We start from the raw sequence: 21512 nt of genomic DNA, 5'->3' as shown, positions 1-21512 counted from the left end.
GAAAGTTTGTGCACTGGACTGTTTAATTGGACTCTGTGGACAGTTTGTGCACCGTACTGTTTAATTAGACTCTGTGGACAGTTTGTGCAGTGGACTGTTTAATTAGACTCTGTGGACAGTTTGTGCAATGTACTGTTTAAATAGACTCTGTGGACAGTTTGTGCACCATCCTGTTTAATTAGACTCTGACAGTTTGTGCACAGTACTGTTTAATTAGACTCTGTGGACAGTTTGTGCAGTGGACTGTTTAATTAGACCCTGTGGACTGTTTGTGCAGTGGACTGTTTAATTAGACTCTTTCGACAGTTTGTGCACCATACTGTTTAATTAGACTCTGTGGACAGTTTGTGCACCGTACTGTTTAATTAGACTCTGTAGACTGATTGTGCAGTGGACTGTTCTATTAGACTCTGTGGACAGTTTGTGCACCGTACTGTTTATTTAGACTCTGTGGACAGTTTGTGAAGTGGACTGTTTAATTACACTCTGTGGACAGTTTATGCAGTGGACTGTTTAATTATACTCTGTGGACAGTTTGTGAAGTCGACTGTTTAATTCGACTCTTTGGACAGTTTGTGCACCGTACTGTTTAATTAGACTCTGTGGACAGTATGTGAACCGTACTGTTTAATAAGACTCTGTGGACTGTTTCTGCAGTGGACTGTTTAATTAGACTCTGTGGACAGTTTGTGCACCGTACTGTTTAATTAGACTCTGTGGACAGTTTGTGCACGGTACTGTTTAATTAGACTCTGTGGACAGTTTGTGAACTGTACTGTTTAATTAGACTCTGTGGACAGGTTGTGCACAATACTGTTTAATTAGACTCAGTGGACAGTTTGTGCACCCTACTGTTTAATTAGACCCTGTGGACAGTTTGTGCACCGTACTGTTTAATGAGACTCTGTGGACAGTTTGTGCAGTGGACTGTTTAATTAGACTCTGTGGACAGTTTGTGCACCGTACTGTTTAATTAGACTCTGTGGACAGTTTGTGCACCGTACTGTTTAATTAGGCTCTATGGACAGTTTGTGCACCGTACTGTTTAATTAGACTCTGTGGACTGTTTGTGCAGTGGACTGTTTAATTAGACTCTGTGGACAGTTTGTGCACCGTACTGTTTAATTAGACTCTGTGGACAGTTTGTGAAGTGGACTGTTTAATTACACTCTGTGGACAGTTTATGCAGTGGACTGTTTAATTATACTTTGTGGACAGTTTGTGCACTGTACTGTTTATTTTGACTCTGTGGACAGTTTGTGCACCGTTCGATTTAATTAGACTCTGTGGACAGTTTGTGCAGTGGACTGTTTAATTGGTCTCTGTGGACAATTTGTGCAGTGGACTCTTTAATTAGACTCTGTGGACAGTTTGTGCACCATACTGTTTAATTAGACTCTTTGGACAGTTTGTGCACCAAACTGTTTAATTAGACTCTATGGACAGTTTGTGCTCCGTACTGTTTAATTAGACTCTATGGACAGTTTGTGCTCCGTACTGTTTAATTAGACTCTGTGGTCAGTTTGTGCAGTGGACTGTTTAATTAGACTCTGTGGACAATTTGTGCACCCTACTGTTTAATTAGACTCTGTGTACAGTTTGTGAAGTCGACTTTTTAATTCGACTCTTTGGACAGTTTGTGCACCGTACTGTTTAATTAGACTCTGTGTACAGTTTGTGAAGTGGACTGTTTAATTAGACTCTTTGGACAGTTTGTGCACTGTAATGTTTTATTAGGCTCTGTGTACAGTTTGTGCACCGTACTGTTTAATTAAAATCTGTGGACAGTTTGTGCACCGTACTGTTTAATGAGACTCTGTGGACAGTTTGTGCAGTGGACTGTTTAATTAGACTCTGTGGACAATTTGTGCACCGTACTGTTTAATTAGACTCTGTGTACAGTTTGTGAACTCGACTGTTTAATTCGACTCTTTGGACAGTTTGTGCACCGTACTGTTTAATTAGACTCTGTGTACAGTTTGTGAAGTGGACTGTTTAATTAGTCTCTTTGGACAGTTTGTGCACTTTAATGTTTTATTAGGCTCTGTGTACAGTTTGTGCACCGTACTGTTTAATGAGACTCTGTGGACAGTTTGTGATGTGGACTGTTTAATTAGAGTCTGTGGACAGTTTGTGCAGTGGACTGTTTAATTAGACTCTTTGGACAGTTTGTGCAGTGGACTGTTTAATTAGACTGTGTGGACAGTTTGTGCAGTGGACTGTTTAATTAGTCCCTGTGGACTGTTTGTGCACCGTTCGATTTAATTAGACTCTGTGGACAGTTTGTGCAGTGGACTGTTTAATTGGTCTCTGTGGACAGTTTGTGCAGTGGACTGTTTAATTAGACTCTTTGGACAGTTTGTGCACCATACTGTTTAATTAGACTCTATGGACAGTTCGTGCACCGTACTGTTTAATTAGACTCTGTGGACTGTTTGTGCAGTGGACTGTTTAATTAGACTCTGTGGACAGTTTGTGCACCGTACTGTTTAATTAGACTCTGTGGACAGTTTGTGCACCATACTGTTTCATTAGGCTCTATGGACAGTTTGTGCACCGTACTGTTTAATTAGACTCTGTGGACTGTTTGTGCAGTGGACTGTTTAATTAGACTCTGTGGACAGTTTGTGCACCGTACTGTTTAATTAGACTCTGTGGACAGTTTGTGAAGTGGACTGTTTAATTACACTCTGTGGACAGTTTATGCAGTCGACTGTTTAATTATACTTTGTGGACAGTTTGTGCACTGTACTGTTTATTTAGACTCTGTGGACAGTTTGTGCACCATTCGATTTAATTAGACTCTGTGGACAGTTTGTGCACTGGACTGTTTAATTGGTCTCTGTGGACAATTTGTGCAGTGGTCTGTTTAATTAGACTCTGTGGACAGTTTGTGCACCATACTGTTTAATTAGACTCTTTGGGCAGTTTGTGCACCGTACTGTTTAATTAGACTCTGTGGACAGTTTGTGCACCGTACTGTTTAATTAGGCTCTATGGACAGTTTGTGCACCGTACTGTTTAATTAGACTCTGTGGACAGTTTGTGAAGTGGACTGTTTAATTACACTCTGTGGACAGTTTATGCAGTGGACTGTTTAATTATACTTTGTGGACAGTTTGTGCACTGTACTGTTTATTTTGACTCTGTGGACAGTTTGTGCACCGTTCGATTTAATTAGACTCTGTGGACAGTTTGTGTAGTGGACTGTTTAATTGGTCTCTGTGGACAATTTGTGCAGTGGACTGTTTAATTAGACTCTGTGGACAGTTTGTGCACCATACTGTTTAATTAGACTCTTTGGACAGTTTGTGCACCAAACTGTTTAATTAGACTCTATGGACAGTTTGTGCTCCGTACTGTTTAATTAGACTCTATGGACAGTTTGTGCTCCGTACTGTTTAATTAGACTCTGTGGACCGTTTGTGCAGTGGACTGTTTAATTAGACTCTGTGGACAGTTTGTGCACCATACTGTTTAATTAGACTCTTTGGACAGTTTGTGCACCATACTGTTTAATTAGACTCTATGGACAGTTTGTGCTCCGTACTGTTTAATTAGACTCTGTGGACAATTTGTGCACCGTACTGTTTAATTAGACTCTGTGTACAGTTTGTGAAGTCGACTTTTTAATTCGACTCTTTGGACAGTTTGTGCACCGTACTGTTTAATTAGACTCTGTGTACAGTTTGTGAAGTGGACTGTTTAATTAGACTCTTTGGACAGTTTGTGCACTGTAATGTTTTATTAGGCTCTGTGTACAGTTTGTGCACCGTACTGTTTAATTAAAATCTGTGGACAGTTTGTGCTCCGTACTGTTTAATGAGACTCTGTGGACAGTTTGTGCAGTGGACTGTTTAATTAGACTCTGTGGACAATTTGTGCACCGTACTGTTTAATTAGACTCTGTGTACAGTTTGTGAAGTTGACTGTTTAATTCGACTCTTTGGACAGTTTGTGCACCGTACTGTTTAATTAGACTCTGTGTACAGTTTGTGAAGTGGACTGTTTAATTAGACTCTTTGGACAGTTTGTGCACTGTAATGTTTTATTAGGCTCTGTGTACAGTTTGTGCACCGTACTGTTTAATGAGACTCTGTGGACAGTTTGTGATGTAGACTGTTTAATTAGAGTCTGTGGACAGTTTGTGCAGTGGACTGTTTAATTAGACTCTTTGGACAGTTTGTGCAGTGGACTGTTTAATTAGACTCTGTGGACAGTTTGTGCAGTGGACTGTTTAATTAGACCCTGTGGACTGTTTGTGCACCGTTCGATTTAATTAGACTCTGTGGACAGTTTGTGCAGTGGACTGTTTAATTGGTCTCTGTGGACAGTTTGTGCAGTGGACTGTTTAATTAGACTCTTTGGACAGTTTGTGCACCATACTGTTTAATTAGACTCTATGGACAGTTCGTGCACCGTACTGTTTAATTAGACTCTGTGGACTGTTTGTGCAGTGGACTGTTTAATTAGACTCTGTGGACAGTTTGTGCACCGTACTGTTTAATTAGACTCTGTGGACTGTTTGTGCAGTGGACTGTTTAATTAGACTCTGTGGACAGTTTGTGCACCGTACTGTTTAATTAGACTCTGTGGACTGTTTGTGCAGTGGGCTGTTTAATTAGACTCTGTGGACAGTTTGTGCACCGTACTGTTTAATTAGACTCTGTGGACTGTTTGTGCAGTGGACTGTTTAATTAGACTCTGTGGACAGTTTGTGCACCGTACTGTTTAATTAGACTCTGTGGACAGTTTGTGCACCGTACTGTTTAATTAGACTCTGTGGACAGTTTGTGAACTGTACTGTTTAATTAGACTCTGTGGACAGGTTGTGCACAATACTGTTTAATTAGACTCAGTGGACAGTTTGTGCACCCTACTGTTTAATTAGACCCTGTGGACAGTTTGTGCACCGTACTGTTTAATGAGACTCTGTGGACAGTTTGTGCAGTGGACTGTTTAATTAGACTCTGTGGACAGTTTGTGCACCGTACTGTTTAATTAGACTCTGTGGACAGTTTGTGCACCGTACTGTTTAATTAGGCTCTATGGACAGTTTGTGCACCGTACTGTTTAATTAGACTCTGTGGACTGTTTGTGCAGTGGACTGTTTAATTAGACTCTGTGGACAGTTTGTGCACCGTACTGTTTAATTAGACTCTGTGGACAGTTTGTGCACCGTACTGTTTAATTAGACTCTGTGGACAGTTTGTGAACTGTACTGTTTAATTAGACTCTGTGGACAGGTTGTGCACAATACTGTTTAATTAGACTCAGTGGACAGATTGTGCACCCTACTGTTTAATTAGACCCTGTGGACAGTTTGTGCACCGTACTGTTTAATGAGACTCTGTGGACAGTTTGTGCAGTGGACTGTATAATTAGACTCTGTGGACAGTTTGTGCACCGTACTGTTTAATTAGACTCTGTGGACAGTTTGTGAAGTGGACTGTTTAATTACACTCTGTGGACAGTTTATGCAGTCGACTGTTTAATTATACTTTGTGGACAGTTTGTGCACTGTACTGTTTATTTAGACTCTGTTGACAGTTTGTGCACCGTTCGATTTAATTAGACTCTGTGGACAGTTTGTGCAGTGGACTGTTTAATTGGTCTCTGTGGACAATTTGTGCAGTGGTCTGTTTAATTAGACTCTGTGGACAGTTTGTGCACCATACTGTTTAATTAGACTCTTTGGACAGTTTGTGCACCAAACTGTTTAATTAGACTCTGTGTACAGTTTGTGAAGTGGACTGTTTAATTAGACTCTTTGGACAGTTTGTGCACTGTAATGTTTTATTTGGCTCTGTGTACAGTTTGTGCACCGTACTGTTTAATGTGACTCTGTGGACAGTTTGTGAAGTGGACTGTTTAATTAGAGTCTGTGGACAGTTTGTGCAGTGGACTGTATAATTAGACTCTTTGGACAGTTTGTGCAAGGGACTGTTTAATTTGACTCTGTGGACAGTTTGTGCAGTGGACTGTTTAATTAGACCCTGTGGACTGTTTGTGCACCGTTCGATTAAATTAGACTCTGTGGACAGTTTGTGCAGTGGACTGTTTAATTAGACTCTGTGGACAGTTTGTGCACCGTACTGTTTAATTAGGCTCTATGGACAGTTTGTGCACCGTACTGTTTAATTAGTCTCTGTGGACTGTTTGTGCAGTGGACTGTTTAATTAGACTCTGTGGACAGTTTGTGCACCGTACTGTTTAATTAGACTCTGTGGACAGTTTGTGAAGTGGACTGTTTAATTAGACTCTGTGGACAGTTTGTGCACCATACTGTTTAATTAGACTCTGACAGTTTGTGCACAGTACTGTTTAATTAGACTCTGTGGACAGTTTGTGCAGTGGACTGTTTAATTAGACTCTGTGGACAATTTGTGCACCGTACTGTTTAATTAGACTCTGTGTACAGTTTGTGAAGTCGACTGTTTAATTCGACTCTTTGGACAGTTTGTGCACCGTACTGTTTAATGAGACTCTGTGGACAGTTTGTGAAGTGGACTGTTTAATTAGACTCTGTGGACAGTTTGTGCACCGTACTGTTTAATTAGGCTCTATGGACAGTTTGTGCTCCGTACTGTTTAATTAGACTCTGTGGACTGTTTGTGCAGTGGACTGTTTAATTAGACTCTGTGGACAGTTTGTGCACCGTACTGTTTAATTAGACTCTGTGGACAGTTTGTGAAGTGGACTGTTTAATTACACTCTGTGGACAGTTTATGCAGTGGACTGTTTAATTATACTCTGTGGACAGTTTGTGCACCATACTGTTTAATTAGACTCTATGGACAGTTTGTGCTCCGTACTGTTTAATTAGACTCTGTGGACTGTTTGTGCACAATACAGTTTAATTAGACTCAGTGGAGAGTTTGTGCACCCTACTGTTTAATGAGACTCTGTGGACAGTTTGTGCAGTGGACTGTTTAATGAGACTCTGTGGACAGTTTGTGCAGTGGACTGTTTAATTAGACTCTGTGGACAGTTTGTGCACCGTACTGTTTAATTAGACTCTGTGGACAGTTTGTGCACCGTACTGTTTAATTAGACTCTGTGGACAGTTTGTGCACCGTACTGTTTAATTAGACTCTGTGGACTGTTTGTGCAGAGGACTGTTTAATTAGACTCTTTGGACAGTTTGTGCACCGTACTGTTTAATTAGACTCTGTGGACAGTTTGTGCACCGTACTGTTTAATTAGGCTCTATGGACAGTTTGTGCACCGTACTGTTTAATTAGACTCTGTGGACTGTTTGTGCAGTGGACTGTTTAATTAGACTCTGTGGACAGTTGGTGCACCGTACTGTTTAATTAGAGTCTGTGGACAGTTTGTGAAGTGGACTTTTTAATTAGAGTCTGTGGACAGTTTGTGCAGTGGACTGTTTAATTGGTCTCTGTGGACAGTTTGTGCACCGTACTGTTTAATTAGACTCTTTGGACAGTTTGTGCACCATACTTTTTAATTAGACTCTGTGGACTGATTGTGCACCGTACTGTTTAATTAGACTCTGTGGACAGTTTGTGAAGTGGACTGTTTTATTAGACTCTGTGGACAGTTTGTGCACTGGACTGTTTAATTAGACTCTGTGGACAGTTTGTGCACCGTACTGTTTAATTACACTCTGTGGACAGTTTATGCAGTGGACTGTTTAATTAGACTCTGTGGACAGTTTGTGCATCGTACTGTTTAATTAGACTCTGTAGACAGTTTGTGCAGTGGACTGTTTAATTAGACTCTGTGGACAGTTTGTGCATCGTACTGTTTAATTAGACTCTGTGGACAGTTTATGCAGTGGACTGTTTAATTAGACTCTGTGGACATTTTGTGCATCGTACTGTTTAATTAGACTCTGTGGACAGTTTGTGCAGTGGACTGTTTAATTGGTCTCTGTGGACAGTTTGTGCAGTGGACTGTTTAATTAGACTCTGTGGACAGTTTGTGCACCGTACTGTTTAATTAGACTCTTTGGACAGTTTGTGCACCATACTGTTTAATTAGACTCTGTGGACAGTTTGTGCAGTGGACTGTTTAATTAGACTCTGTGGACAGTTTGTGCAGTGGACTGTTTAATTAGACTCTGTGGACAGTTTGTGCACCGTACTGTTTAATTAGACTCTGTGGACAGTTTGTGCACCATACTGTTTAATTAGACTCTATGGACTGTTTGTGCACCGTACTGTTTAATTAGACTCTATGGACAGTTTGTGCACCGTACTGTTTAATTAGTCTCTATGGACAGTTTGTGCAGTGGACTGTTTAATTAGACTCTATGGGCAGTTTGTGCACCGTACTGTTTAATTAGACTCTGTGGACTGTTTGTGCAGTGGACTGTTTAATTAGACTCAGTGGACAGTTTGTGCACCCTACTGTTTAATTAGACTCTGTGGACAGTTTGTGCTGTGGACTGTTTAATTAGACTCTGTGGACAGTTTGTGCACCTTACTGTTTAATTAGACTCTGTGGACTGTTTGTGCAGAGGACTGTTTAATTAGACTCTGTGGACTGTTTGTGCAGTGGTCTGTTTAATTAGACTCTGTGTACAGTTTGTGCAGTGGACAGTTTAATTAGATTCTGTGGACTGTTTGTGCACCGTACTGTTTAATTAGACTCTGTGGACAGTTTGTGCACCGTACTGTTTAATTAGACTCTGTGTACAGTTTGTGAAGTGGACTGTTTAATTAGACTCTGTGGACAGTTTGTGCAGTGTACTGTTTAATTAGACTCTGTGGACAGTTTGTGCATCGTACTGTTTAATTAGACTCTGTGGACAGTTTGTGCAGTGCGCTGTTTAATTAGACACTGTGGACAGTTTGTGCACCGTACGGTTTAATTAGACTCTGTCGACAGTTTGTGCACCCTACTGTTTAATTAGACTCTCTGGACAGTTTGTGCAGTGGACTGTTTAATTAGACTCTGTGGTCAGTTTGTGCAGTGGACTGTTTAATTAGACTCTGTGGACAGTTTGTGCACCGTACTGTTTAATTAGACTCTGTGGACAGTTTGTACACCGTACTGTTTAATTAGACACTGTGTACAGTTTGTGCACCGTACTGTTTAATTAGACTGTGTGGACTGTTTGTGCACCATACTGTTTAATTAGACTCTGTGGACAGTTTGTGTACCGTACTGTTTAATTAGACACTCTGTACAGTTTGTGCACCATACTGTTTAATTAGACTCTGTGGACAGTTTGTGCACCGTACTGTTTAATTAGACTCTGTGGACTGTTTGTGCAATGGACTGTTTAATTAGACTCTGTGGACAGTTTATGCATCATACTGTTTAATTAGATTCTGTGGACAGTTTGTGAAGTGGACTGTTTAATTAGACTCTGTGGACAGTTTCTGCACCGTACTGTTTAATTAGACTCTGTGGACAGTTTGTGCATCGTACTGTTTAATTAGACTTTGTGGACCGTTTGTGCAGTGGACTGCTTAATTAGACTCTGTGGACAGTTTGTGCACCGTACTGTTTAATTAGACTCTGTGGACAGTTTGTGCAGTGGACTGTTTAATTAGACTCTGTGGACAGTTTGTGCATCGTACTGTTTAATTAGACTCTGTGGACAGTTTATGCCTTGGACTGTTTAATTAGACTCTCTGGACAGTTTGTGCACCGTACTGTTTAATTAGCCTCTGTCGACAGTTTGTGCAGTGGACTGTTTAATTAGACTCTGTGGACAGTTTGTGCACCGTACTGTTTAATTAGACTCTGTGGACAGTTTGTGAAGTGGACTGTTTAATTAGACTCTGTGGACAGTTTGTGCAGTGGACTGTTTAATTTGACTCTGTGGACAGTTTGTGCAGTGGACTGTTTAATTAGACTCTGTGGACAGTTTGTGCACCGTACTGTTTAATTAGGCTCTATGGACAGTTTGTGCACCGTACTGTTTAATTAGACTCTGTGGACTGTTTGTGCAGTGGACTGTTTAATTAGACTCTGTGGACAGTTTGTGCACCGTACTGTTTAATTAGACTCTGTGGACAGTTTGTGCACCGTACTGTTTAATTAGACTCTGTGGACAGTTTATGCAGTCAACTGTTTAATTATACTTTGTGGACAGTTTGTGCACTGTACTGTTTATTTAGACTCTGTGGACAGTTTGTGCACCGTTCGATTTAATTAGACTCTGTGGACAGTTTGTGCAGTGGACTGTTTAATTGGTCTCTGTGGACAGTTTGTGCAGTGGACTGTTTAATTAGACTCTGTGGACAGTTTGTGCACCATACTGTTTAATTAGACTCTATGGACAGTTTGTGCTCCGTACTGTTTAATTAGACTCTGTAGACAGTTTGTGCTGTGGACTGTTTATTTAGACTCTGTGGACTGTTTCTGCACCGTTCTGTTTAATTAGACTCTGTGGACAGTTTCTGCACCGTACTGTTTAATTAGACTCTGTGGACTGTTTGTGCAGTGGACTGTTTAATTAGACTCTGTGGACAGTTTGTGCATCGGACTGTTTAATTAGACTCTGTGGACTGTTTGTGCAGTGGACTGTTTAATTAGACTCTGTGGACAGTTTGTGCAGTGGACTGTTTAATTCGACTCTGTGGACAGTTTGTGCACCATACTGTGTAATTAGACTCTGTAGACAGTTTGTGCAGTGGACTGTTTAATTAGACTCTGTGGACTGTTTGTGCAGTGGACTGTTTAATTAGACTCTGTGGACAGTTTGTGCAGTGGACTGTTTAATTAGACTCTGTGGACAGTTTGTGCTGTGGACTGTTTAATTAGACTGTGGACAGTTTGTGCAGTGGACTGTTTAATTAGACTCTGTGGACAGTTTGTGCAGTGGACTGTTTAATTAGTCTCTGTGGACAGTTTGTGCTGTGGACTGTTTAATTAGACTCTGTAGACAGTTTATGCTGTGGACTGTTTAATTAGACTCTGTGGGCAGTTTGTGCAGTGGACTGTTTAATTAGACTCTGTGGACAGTTTGTGCTGTGGACAGTTTAATTAGACTCTGTCGACAGTTTGTGCAGTGGACTGTTTAATTTGACTATGTGGACAGTTTGTGCAGTGGACTGTTTAATTAGACTCTGTGGACAGTTTGTGCACCGTACTGTTTAATTAGACTCTGTGGACAGTTTGTGCACCGTACTGTTTAATTAGACTGTGGACAGTTTGTGCAGTGGACTGTTTAATTAGACTCTGTGGACAGTTTCTGCACCGTACTGTTTAATTAGACTCTGTGGACTGTTTGTGCAGTGGACTGTTTAATTAGACTCTGTGGACAGTTTGTGCATCGGACTGTTTAATTAGACTCTGTGGACTGTTTGTGCAGTGGACTGTTTAATTAGACTCTGTGGACAGTTTGTGCAGTGGACTGTTTAATTCGACTCTGTGGACAGTTTGTGCACCATACTGTGTAATTAGACTCTGTAGACAGTTTGTGCAGTGGACTATTTAATTAGACTCTGTGGACAGTTTGTGCAGTGGACTGTTTAATTAGACTCTGTGGACAGTTTGTGCTGTGGACAGTTTAATTAGACTCTGTGGACAGTTTGTGCAGTGGACTTTTTAATTAGATTCTGTAGACTGATGGTTGCTTTGAAGTGTTTAAGAAGACTCTGTAGAGCGTTTGCCGCAATGGACTGTTAAGGTAAACTCTGTAGACCATGCATTGGACCATTTAAGTGAATGCTGTACACTGTAGCATTTAAATAGACTCTGGACTGTGCACTGTATTGTTTAAGTAGTCTTTAGACCGTTTGTGCAGTGGAATGCTTGAGTCGGCTCTTTAGACTGTCCAGTGGACTGTTTCATTATGCTCTTTTTGTTGAATAAAAGTCATCTGCTATAAGATCAACTCTTTCTGGATGGAGGGTGCTTTAGTAAGCCTGTCTTTTGTCCACAGATATGGATGGATTGGGAAGCAGTGCCGTGGGTGGTCAGATGGTCAGCAGCGCCTCAGGACAGTCTCCACTGGCTCAGGAAAGGAACACCCCCGATTCGGTAACTGCAGGTAAAACCTCGTTGTTCTGGATCTGGCCTGACTTCACCCAGCAGCCTCAGGACCCTGCCAGCTTGTCTGTCAGTCCACGGGTTTCTAGCTGTGAGCTGCCACATATTGCAAATTTGACAGAGAACTTCACTCACCAGACACCATAAGACGCTGGAGCAATTATAATAGACCATTTGGTCCATTGAGTCACGGCTGAATTATTTTGCTTCTTGACTGCATTCTCCTGCCTTAACTCTGTAACCGTTGAACCCCTTCTGGCCAAGAAGCTCTCAATTTCTGCTGTCAATATCCTTTCAATGTTCAGTAGGTTTCGATGAGATCCCCTCTTCCTTCTAAACTCCCATGAATGCAAGCCCAGAGCCAGCAAACACTCCTCACATGTTAACCCTTTTGTTTCCAAGATCATTCTTGTGAATCTCCTCTGAATCCCCTACAATGCCAGCACATCTTTTTTACCAAAGCAGCTCACAATACTCCAATTTTTCTAATTTTTCTTTCCTCTCAATTCCCTCCAGCCTCACCTTCCTCCATCTCTCCTTCCCCCATTTTCCTTTTCCTTCTCCCCACTCTCCCATTCTCCTTCCTCTCCTTCCCGTCTCTGCCTCCCTCTTTCCCTCTTCCTCTCTTTCATTCTCCCTTTCTCTCACTCACTTTCTCCCCTCTTCCATCTCCCATATCCTCCCCTCAACCCCCTCTCCAAACTCTTCTATACCCCCTCCCTGTGCCCGAGTGTGTAAATGAGGTGACGGAGTCAGACTCCTCAGCTCCCCCTGCCACAAGCTGGTGTTTCTGGAGGCCAAACATTTTAACTCCCATTTCCATTCTAGTTCCAGATTGTCAATCCGCGGACTCCTCTTGTGCCAAGATGAGGCCACCCTCAGGGTGGAGGAGCAACTCCTTATATTCCTTCTGGGTAACCTCCTACCTGATGGCAGGAACATCGATTTCTCCTTCCAGTGAACAAATTTCCCTGTTTACTCTTTTCCATAGATGCTGCCTGACCCGCTGAGTTCCTCCCGCATCTTGTGCGTGTTCCTTCTTACGGAGTGTAGCCTGGCTGTACAACGAGGCACAGAACGTGCCACTGCCCTCACCCACGTTGAGCTGACTGACCAAACGGTGCAAGGGGTGGACAGTTGCGGTAGCCTTTGGCCAGCAAATTTTGCCCGTTTAGTTATCTGTCAGTGTAATAAATCACCACGGGGAAATATGTGTCCAGTATCATTTATATACATAAATGATCTGGATGATGGGGTGGTAAATTGGATTAGTATGTATGCCGATGATACTAAGGTAGGAGGTGTTGTGGATAATGAGGTGGGTTTTCAAAGCTTGCAGGGAGATTTATGCTGCTTAGAAGAATGGGCTGAACGTTAGCAGATGGAGTTTAATGCTGAGAAGTGTGAGGTTCTACATTTTGGCAGGAATAATCCAAATAGAACATACAGGGTAAATGGTAGGGGATTGAGGAATGCAGTGAAACAGAGAGACCTAGGAATAACAGTGCATAGTTCCCTGAAGGTGGAGTCTCATGTAGATAGGGTGGTGATGAAGGCTTTTGGAACGCTGGCCTTTATAAATCAAAGCGTTGAGTACAGAAGTTGGGATGTAATGTTAAAATTGTACAAGGCATTGGTAAGGCCAAATTTGGAATATTGTGTATAATTCTGGTCACTGAATCATAGGAAAGATATCAATAAATTAGAGAGAGTGCAGAGACGATTTACTAGGATGTTACCTGGGTTTCAGCACTTAAGTTACAGAGAAAGGTTGAACAAGTTAGGTCTCTATTCATTGGAGCGTAGAAGGTTGAGGGGGGATTTGATCGAGGTATTTAAAATTTTGAGAGGGATATATAGAGTTGACGTGAATAGGCTGTTTCCATTGAGGGTAGGGGAGATTCAAACGAGAGGACATGATCTGAGAGTTAGGGGGCAGAAGTTTAAGGGAAACATGAGGGGGTATTTCTTTACTCAAAGAGTGATAGCTGTGTGGAATGAGCTTCCTGTAGAAGTAGTAGAGGCCAGTTCAGTTGTGTCATTTAAGGTAAAATTGGATAGGTATATGGACAGGAAAGGAGTGGAGGGTTATGGGCTGAGTGCGGGTAGGTGGGACTAGGTGAGATTAAGAGTTCGGCATGAACTAGGAGGGCCAAGATGGCCTGTTTCCGTGCTGTGATTGTTACATTTTAAAAGTGTATTGATGTCCGAAACAACTTCCTCTGGTTTCTTCCCGTATTCCAAAGACGTACCGGTTCGGGTCACTGAGTTGTGGGCGTGCTATGGGTGGTGATACCTGCGGACTACCCAGCACAACTCTCATTGAAGATTCAAAGTGTGTGTACAGAATACACCTCTGAGATTCGTCCTCCCACAAGCTGCCACGAAAGAAAGAAACAGCGTGGAACCCGTTCAAGAAAGTTGCACGAAGGGCATAAAGCAAGCGAATGAAGTGTAGAATATCAAGCATCAAACCAAGAGTCCAGTAGTATTCAGTTCAGTGTCATGTCGCGAGCCAGCTGCAGGGCAGACCGTTCTCGGCTGAAGCGCCGGGAACAATCAATCACCCTGATCACAGAGCTCAAAAACAGCAAAAAAAGGAGTAACCAGAACCCAGGGACACACAGGCGACTCATCTCAGTGATGTACGTGGGACTAATAAAGTGAATCCTTCTCTTTGGCTCTCTTCTCCACATGCCTCACCCAGTCAGTTGTTTCGACTGGCTACCCTCTGTACACTGTGAGCAGAAACAGCCGATGTTTCTACATTTAAAGTGATCCAAGTGTCAGCAGGTGCAGACATCTCACAGTGATGAACAGCCTTTTGTGTCCTTTTGCCTGTGGGAAAATAGACTGAGCAAAAGTACAGCTGTACAGTCGGAGAGGGAACTTCTCTAGTCACAGCTGCTGGATCTCCGTTCAGTTTCTGATCCTTAAGGGTTCTTCCAGGAGTCAAATGTGGTAGTCTTAATTCCAAGATCTCAGTTTATTTTAGAGTACAAACTAACGTACAAATACGAAGGAAACTAAATAAAGAGCTGAGAAACTATGCTAAGAGGTGTAAGTCAAAGGAATAGAAGATGGTGCTCTGAAAAATCCTTCACTTTTATTGGTAGGATAAGAGAAATCCTTTAGATAGGAATGAATGAATTACTAAGCTACGTAATTAAAACAATTACATCACATGGGTAATGTGCTGATACTTAGCTAATGAAAACTGTTATGTAACTGCTACACCGCTCTCTTCCAGTGGGTGTGAAAAATACAAGAAGTACAACACTTATAAAAAGTGTGATTTAACAAGACAGTGGTTTCTGGCACAAGCCATTGCCTACAGCTGAAAGATCATACACCTGCCCAGTGAGCGGCGGAGACTTTGCTATCATAGACGGGAATGAAAGGCCTTTATTCAAAACGTCTCCAGTCTCAGCATCTTAAGAACGGTGAGGTAAAATTCAAGAACTAGACTAGTAACACCAGTCAGAGACGTAAGGTGTTTGCATTCAGGATCCAAGGGATAAAGGATGTGTGTTGGCATTGGAAAGGATCCAGAATGAAAGGGGTAAGGTATAAAGAGCACTTGAGCCTGTACTTGCTGGGAGAATTGGCGGGGTGGGGGAATGTCATTGAAACGTATCGACCATCGGAAGGCGTAGACAGAGAGGCTGTGGAGATGATGTTCCCTATAGTAGGGATCAGATGTTACAGCAGAGGAACGAACATTTAGAACAGTGATGCTGAGGAATTTCTTCAGCCAGACAGTGATGAACCTCTGGAATTCACTGCCACAGATAGTTTGGGGGGGGGGGGGGGGGGGGGAGGCTGATATGTTGTTGATTAGCAAGGATGTCAAAAGTCATAGGGGGAAGGTAGGAGAGTGAAGTTGAGAGGGAAGTGGATTCACCATGATGGAATGACAGAGCAGACTCGATGGGTCAAAGGGCCTAATTCTGCTCCTTTGTCATATGGTCAGCCCACTAAATCTGTGCTGACCATCAACAAACCACTTGTACTGATTAGATGAGTAAAGGAGAATGAAGAGCAGCAGTGACTGACCCCTTTCGGATTCATGCTCCCCTTCTGGTCTTGATGTCCCATCAGACCACCGGCTCAGCTCTTGGTTCGGAAGCCATCGCGGTTACTGCAACGCTCAGGGCGCCAGCGTTTGGAGCTCATTCCGATATCCTCAGTAAGAAAGTTTTACGTTCCTGATGAGTGTGCGACTTTCCTCCGGGTGCTCCGGTTTCCTCCCACAGTCCAAAGACGTGCCGGTCAGTTGGGAATTGTCCTGTGATTAGGCCAGGGTTGGATAGGTGGGTTGCTGGTTGGCACAGCACGGATGGTCAGAAAGACCTGTTCTGCACTGTGTCTGTACATAAGTAAATAAACTGCACAAACTGTAGTGACTCGTGGGGATTTGGGTCACAGACACTAAGTGCCGGCCATGCCGACAGCTGGCATATTCCGCGAATGAAAGATCAGGGAAAGAAGAGGTTTTGGGAAGGAGTACGAGGGAAGGGAAAGACAGGAGCTGCTGGAAAGTCGATCCAGAGCCAAGCTGCTGAAGGAACTCGGGAATGGTCAGAGTGAGAATCAGGTTTACTATCGCGTGCCGGGACATTTGGTGTTTTCAGGCAGGTGACAGACAAAAAATTCAGGGAGACAACAGACAAGACTGCCTGACAGTCTGACAAAACCATTCAGAAATCTGGCGGTGGAGGGGAAGACGCTATCCGTAAAACATTGAGTGTGTGCCTTCTGGCTCCTGCCCCTCCTCTTTGATGATCGTAGTTGCTTCTGGTCGGGACATTGCATCAGGAGTCAGAAAGTGGACTTTCTCTCTGCCTCCACGGATGTGCAAAGGGGAAGCTGATTGCGGCAGAGTGTCCTTTCATCTTGTTGCTATATTGTGCGATTTTTATCAGGGTGGAATGGCTCTGTGGCTTGAAGTTAGCGCACAACACAGCCTTAGATTGAACTGAACTGAGCTAAACGGAATATGCCTGGACTCTTTCAGTAACTTTGTAGGTTGGGTGCTGTTAGATATTCTCTGTTTTTGTTGTTTGCACAGTTTAGTGTTTTTTTTTTGCGCAGGGGAGGTTGATGTTTTTCTGGGAACAGGTTCCATGGTTTTTTCTTTGAGGCTGTCTGTGTGGGAAGACAAACCTCAGGGTTGTACTCTGAATCTTCACCGAGACGCCACCAGCACCCTCTGACACTGTTTAATTCCCCCTGCCAGGTTCCTGTTTTGCACGGTTCATCCTGATGGGCTGCTGGAAGAACCTGATCGACACGCTGTCCACCCCGCTGACCGGCCGGGTGGCGGGCAGCTCCAAGGGGCTGGCCTTCATCCTGGGCACAGAGGGCATTAAGGAGCAAAACCGGAAGGAGCGCGACGCCATTTGCATGAGTCTGGACGGCCTGCGGAAAGCCGCGCGCCTCAGCTGTGCCCTGGGTAGGTGGATCTGACCCCTCTCCCTGTGGGTGAGGGAGCTGCTGTGTTCATGAGCTGGCCGTTCGGCGCGCCATGTCTGTTCTGACCACGATGCCAATCTAAAGTAACCACAGAATCATGAGGGGCATGGATGAGGTGGGTGGGAATATTCTTTACCCCAGGAAGCGGAGCCAAAGCTAAAGGGCAGACACACGAGGTAAGAGGGGAGGAATTTAAAATAGACATGAGAGGTAACTTATTTACACAGAGCGTGTAGTCAGTACAGGAATGGTTGCCTGAGGCAGATAAAAAAGCAACATTCAACAGACATTAGAATAGGTACCTACACAGACACACACTTGTGAAACACGGGTAGATCCACACACTCCTACACAGATTCACACTTGTGAAACACGGGTGGATCCACACACTCCTACACAGACTCTCACTTGTGAAACACGGGTAGATCCACACACTCCTACACAGACTCTCACTTGTGAAACACGGGTAGAACCACACCTACACAGACACACACTTGTGAAACACGGGTAGATCCACACCTACACAGACACACACTTGTGAAACACGGGTAGATCCACACCTACACAGACACACACTTGTGAAACACGGGTAGATCCACACCTACACAGACTCTCACTTGTGAAACACGGGTAGATCCACACCTACACAGACACACACTTGTGAAACACGGGTAGATCCACACCTACACAGACTCTCACTTGTGAAACACGGGTAGATCCACTCCTACACAGACACTCACTTGTGAAACACGGGTAGATCCACACCTACACAGACTCTCACTTACGAAACACGGGTAGATCCACACCTACACAGACACACACTTGTGAAACACGGGTAGATCCACACCTACACAGACTCTCACTTGTGAAACACGGGTAGATCCACACCTACACAGACACACACTTGTGAAACACGGGTAGATCCACACCTACACAGACTCTCACTTGTGAAACACGGGTAGATCCACTCCTACACAGACACTCACTTGTGAAACACGGGTAGATCCACACCTACACAGACTCTCACTTGTGAAACACAGGTAGATCCACACCTACACAGACACACACTTGTGAAACACAGGTGGATCCACACACTCCTGCACAGACTCACACTTGTGAAACACGGGTGGATCCACACCTACACAGACTCTCACTTGTGAAACACGGGTAGATCCACTCCTACACAGACTCACACTTGTGAAACACGGGTAGATCCACACACTCCTACACAGACTCACACTTGTGAAACACAGGTGGATCCACACACTCCTACACAGACTCTCACTTGTGAAACACGGGTGGAACCACACACTCCTACACAGACTCTCACTTGTGAAACACGGGTAGATCCACACACTCCTACACAGACTCACACTTGTGAAACACAGGTAGATCCACACACTCCTACACAGACTCTCACTTGTGAAACACGGGTGGATCCACACACTCCTGCTCAGACTCACACTTGTGAAACACGGGTAGATCCACACACTCCTGCACAGACTCACACTTGTGAAACACGGGTGCATCCACACACTCCTACACAGACTCTCACTTGTGAAACACGGGTAGATCCACACACTCCTACACAGACTCACACTTGTGAAACACGAGTAGATCCACACACTCCTACACAGACTCTCACTTGTGAAACACGGGTAGATCCACACACTCCTACACAGACTCTCACTTGTGAAACACGGGTGCATCCACACACTCCTACACAGACTCTCACTTGTGAAACACGGGTAGATCCACACACTCCTACACAGACTCTCACTTCTGAAACACGGGTGCATCCACACACTCCTACACAGACTCTCACTTGTGAAACACGGGTAGATCCACACACTCCTACACAGACTCACACTTGTGAAACATGGGTGCATCCACACACTCCTACACAGACTCTCACTTGTGAAACACAGGTAGATCCACACACTCCTACACAGACTCAGACTTGTGAAACACGGGTAGATCCACACACTCCTACACAGACTCTCACTTGTGAAACACGGGTGGATCCACACACTCCTACATAGACTCTCACTTGTGAAACACGGGTGGATCCACACACTCCTACACAGTCTCACACTTGTGAAACACGGGTGGATCCACAAACTCCTGCTCAGACTCACACTTGTGAAACACGGGTAGATCCACACACTCCTACACAGACTCACACTTGTGAAACACGGGTGAACCAAACACTCCTACACAGACTCACACTTGTGAAACACGGGTAGATCCACACACTCCTACACAGTCTCACACTTGTGAAACACGGGTGGATCCACACACTCCTACACAGACTCACACTTGTGAAACACGGGTGAATCCACACACTCCTACACAGACACACTTGTGAAACACGGGTGGATCCACACATTCCTACACAGACTCACACTTGTGAAACATGGGTGGATCCACACACTCCTACACAGACTCTCACTTGTGAAACATGGTTGGATCCACACACTCCTACACAGACTCTCACTTGTGAAACATGGGTGGATCCACACACTCCTACACAGACTCTCACTTGTGAAACACGGGTGGATCCACACACTCCTACACAGACTCTCACTTGTGAAACACGGGTAGATCCACACACTCCTACACAGACTCTCACTTGTGAAACATGGGTGGATCCACACTCTCCTACACAGACTCTCACTTGTGAAACACGGGTAGATTCACACACTCCTACACAGACTCACACTTGTGAAACACGGGTAGATCCACACACTCCTACACAGACTCTCACTTGTGAAACATGGGTGCATCCACACACTCCTACATAGACTCTCACTTGTGAAACACGGGTAGATGCACACACTCCTACACAGACTCTCACTTGTGAAACACGGGTGGATCCACACACTCCTACACAGACTCTCACTTGTGAAACACGGGTAGATCCACACACTCCTAAACAGACTCTCACTTGTGAAACATGGGTGCATCCACACACTCCTACATAGACTCTCACTTGTGAAACACGGGTAGATGCACACACTCCTACACAGACTCTCACTTGTGAAACACGGGTGGATCCACACACTCCTACACAGACACACACTTGTGAAACACAGGGGGATCCACACACTCCTACACAGACTCTCACTTGTGAAACACGGGTAGATCCACACACTCCTACACAGACTCTCACTTGTGAAACACGGGTAGATCCACACACTCCTACACAGACTCACACTTGTGAAACACGGGTAGATCCACACACTCCTACACAGACTCACACTTGTGAAACACGGGTAGATCCACACACTCCTACACAGACTCACACTTGTGAAACACAGGGGGATCCACACACTCCTACACAGACTCACACTTGTGAAACACGGGTAGATCCACACACTCCTACACAGACTCTCACTTGTGAAACACGGGTGGATCCACACACTCCTACACAGACACACACTTGTGAAACACAGGGGGATCCACACACTCCTACACAGACTCTCACTTGTGAAACACGGGTAGATCCACACACTCCTACACAGACTCTCACTTGTGAAACACGGGTAGATCCACACACTCCTACACAGACTCACACTTGTGAAACACGGGTAGATCCACACACTCCTACACAGACTCACACTTGTGAAACACGGGTAGATCCACACACTCCTACACAGACTCACACTTGTGAAACACAGGGGGATCCACACACTCCTACACAGACTCACACTTGTGAAACACGGTTAGATCCACACACTCCTACACAGACTCACACTTGTGAAACACAGGTGGATCCACACACTCCTACACAGACTCTCACTTGTGAAACACGGGTAGATCCACACACTCCTACACAGACTCACACTTGTGAAACACGGGTAGATCCACACACTCCTACACAGACTCACACTTGTGAAACACAGGGGGGATCCACACATTCCTACACAGACTCACACTTGTGAAACACGGGTAGATCCACACACTGCTACACAGACTCTCACTTGTGAAACACGGGTGGATCCACACACTCCTACACAGACACACACTTGAAAAACACGGGTAGATCCACACACTCCTACACAGAC

The 21512-nt window shown here is 44.0% G+C and overlaps 1 protein-coding gene across 5 annotated transcripts in view; it reads left to right on the top strand.

Moving 5' to 3' along the window:
* Window positions 1-21512, top strand: part of arfgef3 (ARFGEF family member 3) — a 650801-nt gene that overhangs the window by 350496 nt on the left and 278793 nt on the right. For all 5 annotated transcript variants that reach the window (XM_059986710.1, XM_059986711.1, XM_059986709.1 and 2 more), the window contains 2 exons: window positions 11864-11971; window positions 17210-17425. In XM_059986710.1, coding sequence (XP_059842693.1) covers window positions 11864-11971; window positions 17210-17425 — 324 coding nt within the window. The remainder of the gene's footprint in view (window positions 1-11863; window positions 11972-17209; window positions 17426-21512) is intronic.

Source organism: Hypanus sabinus, chromosome 12, assembly GCF_030144855.1.
Source record: "Hypanus sabinus isolate sHypSab1 chromosome 12, sHypSab1.hap1, whole genome shotgun sequence".
Lineage (NCBI taxonomy): Eukaryota > Metazoa > Chordata > Chondrichthyes > Myliobatiformes > Dasyatidae > Hypanus > Hypanus sabinus.
The sequence above is the reverse complement of the archived record's forward strand: the minus strand, read 5'-3'. Positions and strand labels throughout refer to the sequence as shown.